General features: G+C 41.0%; 2 protein-coding genes across 3 annotated transcripts in view; both read right to left on the bottom strand.

The window, feature by feature from the left end:
* The window catches only part of LOC126406075 (interferon-induced protein 44-like), a 197,300-nt gene that overhangs the window by 68,083 nt on the left and 120,179 nt on the right, over window positions 1-9,038 (bottom strand). The window lies entirely within an intron of this gene.
* LOC126406079 (interferon-induced protein 44-like) lies at window positions 4,976-7,574 on the bottom strand. Its single transcript, XM_050070220.1, has 5 exons — window positions 7,442-7,574; window positions 6,530-6,658; window positions 5,583-5,754; window positions 5,360-5,460; window positions 4,976-5,205 (listed from the first exon to the last, which is right to left on the bottom strand). The coding sequence occupies exons 3-5, from the start codon at window positions 5,638-5,640 to the stop codon at window positions 5,044-5,046; spliced, it is 321 nt and encodes a 106-aa protein (XP_049926177.1). The 5' UTR covers window positions 5,641-5,754; window positions 6,530-6,658; window positions 7,442-7,574; the 3' UTR covers window positions 4,976-5,043.

The following is a 9,038-nucleotide window of genomic DNA, read 5'->3' as shown; positions in this document are numbered from 1 at the left end:
GACTTCCGTATGTGGGCAGACATTCTACAGCTCTGGGCCGACCCAAAGCCGACGTAACAGAGACGTTTGATGAGCTGGGACAAAAGAGTATTAAATTTAAAGATATCTGCCCATGCGGCCGACGCTTGTCAGACGTTATAAATTCAGGGCCGATGTGTAGTCCTCAGGCCGACGTCGGCCAGATGTATGTGTGCTATCTGGGTACCTTTGCCTTGTTAACTACAAGATTTGTAGTTTGACCTTTAAACTGGAAAAAATTTATGAAAGATGAATATTTTTTAGGGTTGGGAATCTCTCTGTGATAGACGATTCGATACGTAAATAGATACACGGGTTACGATACGATTCAAAAACATATTTTTAATACAGAACGATTCGATACGATTCGATACAGTGTAGGAATGATACGATTCAATACGATTCTATGATTAACATTTGTTGATGTAGACATTAATCATACATTATAACATAAAGAATTCTATAAAAGTGACATTCTTACAGTATTTTCAAATTTGTAAAAGACCACATCCTCAAGCATTGTTGCTGTATGGCACTGGCAAAAATAAAATAAAAAGACTAACAACAACAAAATCACATGTCAAATGTATTTATTTTTTAGACACGGACCAAAAAATGACAATGACATCATTTTGTTGGATGGGATTGATATAAAAATGAGAAGAAGTTTTAGTGTTTTAAACCTACTTGTTGTGTTGTTTTTATTGTATTGTCTGTGTTTTTGTATGTATCTTATATGGACTTGAGTCTGGAATAAAGTTTATCATAACGCTGTACAATATAAACATAAAGCAGTATAAAATAATAACATGCAATGTAGGGGCAGAATCTGACATCTCCTGTTATTAGTTGATATCATGGACTGTGATGACTAGCAGCTTATCACTGACAGCATGTCAGACTATTTCTCTGTGTTTGCTACACTCTGTGTTCGTCATTTATAAAAAGATAAATCACTTTTCTATAATACATCACTGATATTTCAAAGGAATAAATTACTTATTGACTTATTCATACTTCAAAAACAGCATCAATAAGTGATTGATAAGTGCTGCCACTCTTTTATCTGTGCTCGACTGTAGTGATGTTTTGTACATGCATGTTTCTGCTCAGTGTCTTCATAAAATTGATACAGCTTATCATGCTGCCCTGAGATTTATAACTAATTGTAAAGTCCTGACTCATCACTGTGAGTTATATTCTCGGGTGGGATGGCCCTCTCTGGCCACCTGCAGGCTTCATCATTGGTATATTGTCATATACAAGGCAATTTTAGGTTTGCTTCCGTCTTACCTATGTGTCCTTACAATGCCAAGGAGTACCAGACAATACTCCATGCGCTCCAATGACCTTCACCTACTTTCAGTCTCAAACGTCTGTACTGAGCTTGGGAAAAAGGCATTTGCTTATTCTGCCCCCACTGCATGGAACAATCTGCAAAATTCCTTACAACTGGACTGCCTAGTTTCTCTAAATGAGTTTAAATCTGAACTTAAGGACTTAGAGACAGCTTCTTTAAGCTGTCAGTGCTCTTAATTCTGTGCAATGAACTAGTTTTTTAAATTGTTACTAATTTACTCTTTTTACTGTATGTACTCTTATGATGTTGTCCCTGTTATGTTATGTCTGTAACTGTGTTTATTTTATGCTGCTGCCTGTCTTGGCCAGGTCTCCCTTGAAAAAGAGGTTTTTAATCTCAATGGGACCTCCTGGTTAAATAAAGGTTAAATAAAAAAAAAACGTACATAGGGGGGATCAAAATAAAATAAGTATGTGTCTGTGACCCCCCGTTCAACCCACAACCAGCAGGATTCGTCTTTAGTTTCTGCTGCGGCTTGGCTGCTCTCTGGTTTATCCAGCCAGCATTAGCTTCTGTTCCTCATCTCCACCGGTCAAGCTGGTGCTGGTGTTTACATTCATTATCGTTGTCAGTAATGCCTGCTACGGAGCATGCCGCCGGCTCTCGCATTGTTTTAGAGATGCAAACTGTTAAAGCCAGTCAACCGATTGCTAGTCTTGCGATACCGATCCATGACTCTACACTCGATTCATCTAAGGATTCATGGCTGATTCGTATCGATTGAGGAGGCTGCTACCGACGCAGCCGTATCTCTCCCTTGTCAAACCGGATATCCGGTCGTATCGGTTAATCGTTCCCAACCCTAGTATTTGGGCCGTGATGGAGACTTGGCTGACAGAGAGGGACCTGGACTCAGAGCTGGTGATTGATGGATTCGGGGCACTTTTACGCACTGATCGAGATGCCCAAATGACCGGCCAGACACGCAGAGGTGGGGTGTGTCTCTACATTAATGAACATTGGTGTAAAACTGTTGTGGTGAGAGAGAGTCTGTGTACTAAGGACATGGAATTACTGACAGTGTCTTTGCGTCCTCATTACCTGCCACGGGAGTTCCCGGAGGTATTTGTTACTGTGGTTTACATTCACCCCAAGGCAAATGAGAGTGATGCTGCGGAGACCCTCTCTAACATTACGCACAGACTTCAGTCTCTTTCCCCCGATGCTCCCAACATTATACTTGGGGACTTTAATAACTGCACCATGTCGAAGTCTCTAAGGAACTTTTATCAATACTTCAAATGACTAATGACTATAGACCAGTTGCTCTTACTTCCCTGGTCATGAAGTCATTTGAGAAACTGATAAAACATGAACTTCTGGTTAATACACAACATCTCCTTGACCCCCTTCAGTTTGCATATAGGATGGGGCGGGGCATTCAGGATGCTACCATCACATTGCTAGATCTTTTATTTAAACACTTGGAGGGCAGCAAAGCGCATACTAAGCTCTTATTTGTGGACTTCTTGTCAGCGTTCAACACCATCCAGCCGCACCTGTTAGTGGATAGGCTTCTTAACAACTTTGGTGTTGACTCCAGTCTGGCTGGCTGGAATCTGGACTTCCTCTCTAATAGATCTCAGAGGGTGAGGGTGAATGGGTGTATGTCAAGAGTGAGGTCTTCATCCTATTAGCAGCAAAATCATCGGTGTCCAGCAGAGTAACCTGTCTGTTGTTACAACCCAGTGTGAGTCTAGGGGTAAGGGAAGCAACATAAAACCAGACAATGAAAGTAAAGTGAATAAGGCAAGCTGCCGTTTATTCATACAAGATATATTTTACGATACAGGCTACGCTTTAGTTGAAAGCGGCACACAAAAAGGAAAAACACGATTCACAGGCTCTGAAACACAACCCGGACGGCGGGCCTCAAAAAGGAGCCTCAGCGGTGAAATACATTTAACATAGCAAACTCGGGGAAGGGCTGCGGGTGACGGCAAACCATAAAACAATTAAAACAAAACTCTAGCCTGTCACCAAATAAAATAAACACCCCAGCTAACTAATGGTGGTGGAAGGCCACCTAGAATAACAAAACCAAAAACCCCTTTTCCTGTCTGCTCTAACACTTACCTGTCAAACAAACAACACTCAACCGTCACCCATAAACCTTGTGGTCTATACAACAAACAACTACGAGTGAATGCACAAGGATATGTGGCTAGGCTACGAAACTAAGTCCTAATGCCCTCTGATTCCCCAGATACACACAACAAGGAACAGATCACAGCAACTGGTAAAACAAAAGGAGCGAGGCGGACTGCTCAGATTAAATCACAGCCGCCATTGCCGTTGACTGCGTGTAGCTTTTAAAGGTTCAGACGAGAGGCCAGCGAAGCGGTGATTGGTCGAAACCAATGACGACAGCGAGGGGGCCGGCCGACCTGCAAGCGGGGGAACACTGAACAGCAGCAGAGGAGGGCGGGCTGGAGGCGTGGTTCACCGGGGATTCCCTCCAGAAAAGCAGACAATTAGGTACACACATAAATGATTGACAGGTGCTGGCCGAATAACTCCCACAGTGACATGCACAGCACATTAAACACAGAAAATAAATGTACTAAGGTCCGGAGACCGTAACATCTGTGTTGTATAATAGTCAGGTGGTGAAGAGGGCAAAGTTCTCTCAGACCATTCTCACCCTCTTCATCAGGAGTTTCAGTCCCTCCCCTCTGGTACCCGTTTCAGATTCCCCTCAGTTAAGTCTAACAGATACAAACACTCATACATTCCCTCAGCCATCACCCTCCTTAATGCAGGGAAAAGGAGGTGACTTGTAGCCTCATACATGCACATATTTATATTTATTTACTTGTTTATTGCTGTTTTTGTATTACACTGTGGATAATGTTGTTTGTTTGTAAGATTTGACTCAGCTGTCAATTTTTAACTATGGAGATGGCAGAACTGTTGTTGTTGCTGTTGTTGTTTTTTGCATTGTGACTAGCACAAGAGTGTGTTTCCTTGTGTGGTTTGTTTTTCTGCCTGTCATCGGTGTAGGGCTGTTGTGCTTGTTCTGGTGTCTCTTTCTTTGTCTTTCTTTTTATGTCAGTACCATGCTGCAGCACAAATTGCCCACTCAGGGACAATAAAGTTTAACTTGACTTGACTAATTATATAATATGTTGGATTATTTCATGCTACCATGATGAAATAACAATATTATGTATTTATTCATATGTTTATTCATTACATGATGTCTTTAATTTAATATTAAGTCAGTACAAACAAGAATGATATTTGCAAATCCAGGTTTTGAACAGGTTACATATACTTTATTCAGGAATTTATTTTTTATTTACGTCAACAAAAAGGCATGTAATGAAGCCTCACATGATGATATAATGCTAATCAATCAATCACCACATAAAATCATACAAGATCATCAAATCCTTCAACTTGTACATATAAATATAATCCTTTTTTTGTCTCCTCTTACATTGTAGTAAGAAGAGCTGCTTTATGATTATCCATCTTTGCAGGCTGGCTGCTGTGCATGTGTTTATAGAATCCCTAATGTTTAACATAGCTTACTTACACGTACATGTGTATACAAATGTAACAAGCCAAAAATGATTCATGAAGATACACAAAGACTGCATAATTCAAGGTTTATTTTTTTGTCATGCTTTGATCAAGGTTTGTGTCAGTAGTATGTTGGTCTACAGGTCGCTGAGGAATTCGTCTCCAAAGGTAATCATCTGTCTCAGTGCGTTCATTATCAGTGCATTCATGTCATCATTGATGTTGGGATTTGTTCCATAGTTCTTCACAAGAAAGATGCAATCTTGTGGAATGCCCAGCAATGTGGTTAGTTTGTCAACCTGAGTTTGAGAGTAACAGCATTTTAGTTCATCAGTAAATTAGATCATCTTGTGATGACCACAAGACATGTTTGTGTGGAAATACTGAAACTGAAAATTAAATTCTAACATTAAAAGTCTAAAAATGATTTAAAAAACCCAAATACAAACTTACCTGTTCCTTCAGGTAGATGCTCTTATAGGCATTGTTTAGATTTTGTTTCACCTCAGGACAGGCTAAATCAACTTTGGTGAGAATAGCCAGTTGGGGAATATCTGTCAACACAGAAACCTAATCAATATTTTAAGTATTTGTTTTGCTGGTATTTTGAGTCATAAAACCCCACCTGGCACCATTATTCCACACAGAGTAATAACTATGTGCTGTCTGCTCTTACCCAGTTCATTGGCTGCCAGTCGCACTTCTCTCATCTTCTTCACCACTTCATCACTCATTATAGATAGTTGGTCAGCAGGAATGACACAAACCAGAGCGTGAACTCTGTCATTCAGAGTGGGATATGACCTGTAGTATCTACTACCCTCCTGCAACGGACTTTTGGGATTGAACTAGAAGACAATGAGAATGCAGTGATATTATGTTTTTGTTTAAATAATGCCATAGATTTAAAAAAAAAAAAAAAAAAAAAAAAAAAGGATAACTTAAAGGTACCCTGTGGAGTTTATGACCTGTAGTAATGCAGTTACTGAAATAGTGTGGGTCCCTGTTTTGTTTGTCTCATGCACATGAAGACGCATATGTGCATGCTGGTAATGCAACAAGCATCCCTGCCAATAGTTTCACATTATTCCCCTGATCTACAGGTGGCAGTAATACATCATAAATGAAGAAATGCAAAGGCAGTAGAAACAAAGACTTCTTGCTGTGGTAGTTAGGGAATGAGGACGAAAAATCATTTGTCAAACATAAAGGATACACATATTGGCCCTCATTTATCAGTCTGTCTTACAAACTGATGATGTGTACAAGTGCATCAAGAGATGTATTTATCAACCTGGTCTAATCACACTTCTCCAACCCAGCCAGATTTACTGTGCTGCACTGCAAGTCCTGGCTGACTCAAACTTGCGTGCACAAGCTGAGACCACATTGATAAATGCTGAGCTTTGTGTAGAAATGACCGTACACCCAGTATTGTTTCATATGTTGGTTTCATAAATAAGCAGTGTTGGGGTAACGCGTTACTGCCAAAAATGGCTTTTTCAAGAACGAGTAGTGTAGGGCACTACTGTCCCTAAATGCAGTAATCACAATGCAGTTACTAATCAAACGCTTAAGTCATTACTTGCGTTACATAAATTCATCATTAGATCTTCCCCTTACTTAAGAGTTGGTGACGACGGGCTTCAGGCTGTTAAGGGGTCGTCCTCCTTGTCCAGACGGTCAGCGGCGGACACAGATGCAGGGACGAGCCAGAAGGGGAGAGTTTCTGCCGCAAACAAGCACCGAGACCTGGGGAGACATGGGAGCAGCTTCATGTGTTCACAGCAGATAGCAGGAGCAAGGACAGACGTCTCACTCCGCTACTCTGTGCTGCAACGGAGCACAGACTTTCAGTTTATAATTTTAACGTCCGTTGTCCGACTAAGTATTGATAACATGCTTAGTATTTTACAAATTTGAGTTTTTTTATTTGATGAACGTGGCGCTGATATGCAAAAATGAACAAAATGACTGTGTGGCAGTGGGCAAGTAATATAATCATACCACCTTTACACACAGTAACCAACCCCCCGCCTGGCATAACAACTTCTCTGGCGGAAACCCTGCAAATACTTAAGGAGAGAAAGAGGGAAGTCTGCATAGGGGCCTACCTTGTGAACCAGCTGTGCAATGAACAAGAAGCTCTGGCCTGACACCTTATGCAACAGCCTAATAGCATTTTGGATTTCAGTCATTGCTACAATTACAGTGATGGGAGAAAACATATGCTTTTAGGTCCCGTTTATACGACAACGATTTCAACTGAAAACGGTAAACTTTAGTTGCATTTTGGCCGATCGTTTACACGACAGCAGCGTTTTGGGTGCCTGAAAATGCAACGTTTTGAAAACCGGTTCCAGAGTGCAATTTTTTGGAAACGGCAGCATCTCCGTTGTCATGTAAACTTGCAATATGCAGTAACTCTGAAAATGGAAACTTTTTGCACATGTGCATTACGGTTCCAGTCACTAGGCACACGTGAAGAAGTCGACTGTCACAACAACAATGCCGAGGTCTGTTTGTGCTGCTCACCCTGTTGGTTTGAAGTGAAGTGTAGATCTGTTACTGTAGCAACTCCACCTCGTCGTCCATCCAGACAAAGTTATCTGTGCATGCTTTCGCCATTGTGTCTTCTTTGTTTTGGTTTGTAATCACGGCATTGTAGAGGAAGGCGCTTCAGCGCAGGCGCATGGCGTCATGCTGTGGTGTTGCTTTGCAAATTTACACTGCCACCCATTGACCTGGCGTGCATTACTACAGCGTTTCCAGTAGATTTTGCGGCTCCGTGTGAACGGGGATCGTTTCAATAACGTTGTCATATAAACGCAGAAGTTTTTTAAAATGCAAAGGACAGACTTTTCCGTTTTTAGAGAAACCGTTGTTGTCTAAACAGGGCCTTATACAAGTGAGGGGGCACAGTGAATGAAGTGGGGGAGCATTGCTCCCTGGTGCCATTTCGTTAACTGGCAAATTACATGACAATGCATATCAGGCAATTCTACAGAGTAACTAGTAATGTAACGAGTATTGTAACTAATTACTTTCTCCAGGGAGTAATCAAGGGAGTAAGGGATTACTTTTTTTCCTAAGTAATGTGTAATGTGTAATACATTACTTTTTTGAGTAACGACCCCAACACTGTAAATAAGGGCCAATATGTTTGGGTGAGTAAGACTGAATGTACATGTAATTATTTTTTTTCTTTACAACAAAACCCCACAGGGCACCTTTTATCATGTCAGAGTTCAAAGGACTGTACCTGGTAATCTTCTTCCACATGTCCTCTCAGGGCCAGTTTGACGTCTTCCACATCAACTCCTCTGTCAGTGTCTTTCTCAAAGCCCATGATGTCATTGAAAACAAAGGGATAAAGGCTCTCTGAACCTTTTTTGATCTTGTAAGTTTTGTACTGTAGAGCAGAAGGTGCAATTATTATCGTTATTATTAAAACAAACACAAATATCTACAACTGCTTTATTTTATTCAGCAAAGAAACCCGCACTGACAAAATAATTTTTGGGTGAGGTACAGAGGATGAGCTGAGGAGTCTTACAGCTATTGGAAAGAAGCTGCTCAGTAATCTGGTACATCAGCAGATACTTTTGTATGTCAGACAGCAGCAGGGTGAACAGGCTGTTAGTGAGATTTTTGCTTTGAATCACGACAATTAACAGTTATAAATACCTTTTTGGTGTAGCTGCTCCAAGAGATTGCATCTGTTGGAGCTCGACCAGCAATTCTGCCTTGAGTTGATGAAACTGGACTTGCCGGCACCAATTGGTCCGTAAAGAAGGATTCTGAGATGTTTGACGTTCCTGTTCCCAGGTTTGTACGATTTCACAAAATCGAGATCTTCCTCTTTGTTCCTGTTTCATGATGGAAAATCATTTGATTCCCACCCGATGAACCCAAAGACATGCTAGTTATCACTGCTCATTGGTTTGTATAGTTAAGCCTTGCCATATTAGCTTATCATAGGGCTTAGGTTTTTCACTGAGTGTTGATCCTTTCTCTAGAGCACAAACTTCTTGTGTTCATTTGAACTCAGAACTAGCCCAGCTAGTGACTGCTGTGAATAGGGCAGCTGACAACAAGGGAAAGACCATGTGACCGCTTGGAAAGACAGCTG

This window comes from Epinephelus moara, chromosome 18 (genome assembly GCF_006386435.1).
Source record: "Epinephelus moara isolate mb chromosome 18, YSFRI_EMoa_1.0, whole genome shotgun sequence".
NCBI lineage: Eukaryota > Metazoa > Chordata > Actinopteri > Perciformes > Serranidae > Epinephelus > Epinephelus moara.
The sequence above is the reverse complement of the archived record's forward strand: the minus strand, read 5'-3'. Positions and strand labels throughout refer to the sequence as shown.

What these genes read in the sequence shown, in the direction of transcription:
- LOC126406079 (XM_050070220.1), bottom strand. Translation starts at nt 5,640, where the DNA reads ATGAGTGATGAAGTGGTGAAGAAGATGAGAGAAGTGCGACTGGCAGCC. An exon ending in ACTGGCAGCCAATGAACTGG is followed by an intron (nt 5,461 to 5,582) that starts GTAAGAGCAGAC and finishes CTGTGTTGACAG; the next exon opens with ATATTCCCCAACTGGCTATT. An exon ending in GCATCTACCTGAAGGAACAG is followed by an intron (nt 5,206 to 5,359) that starts GTAAGTTTGTAT and finishes TCTCAAACTCAG; the next exon opens with GTTGACAAACTAACCACATT.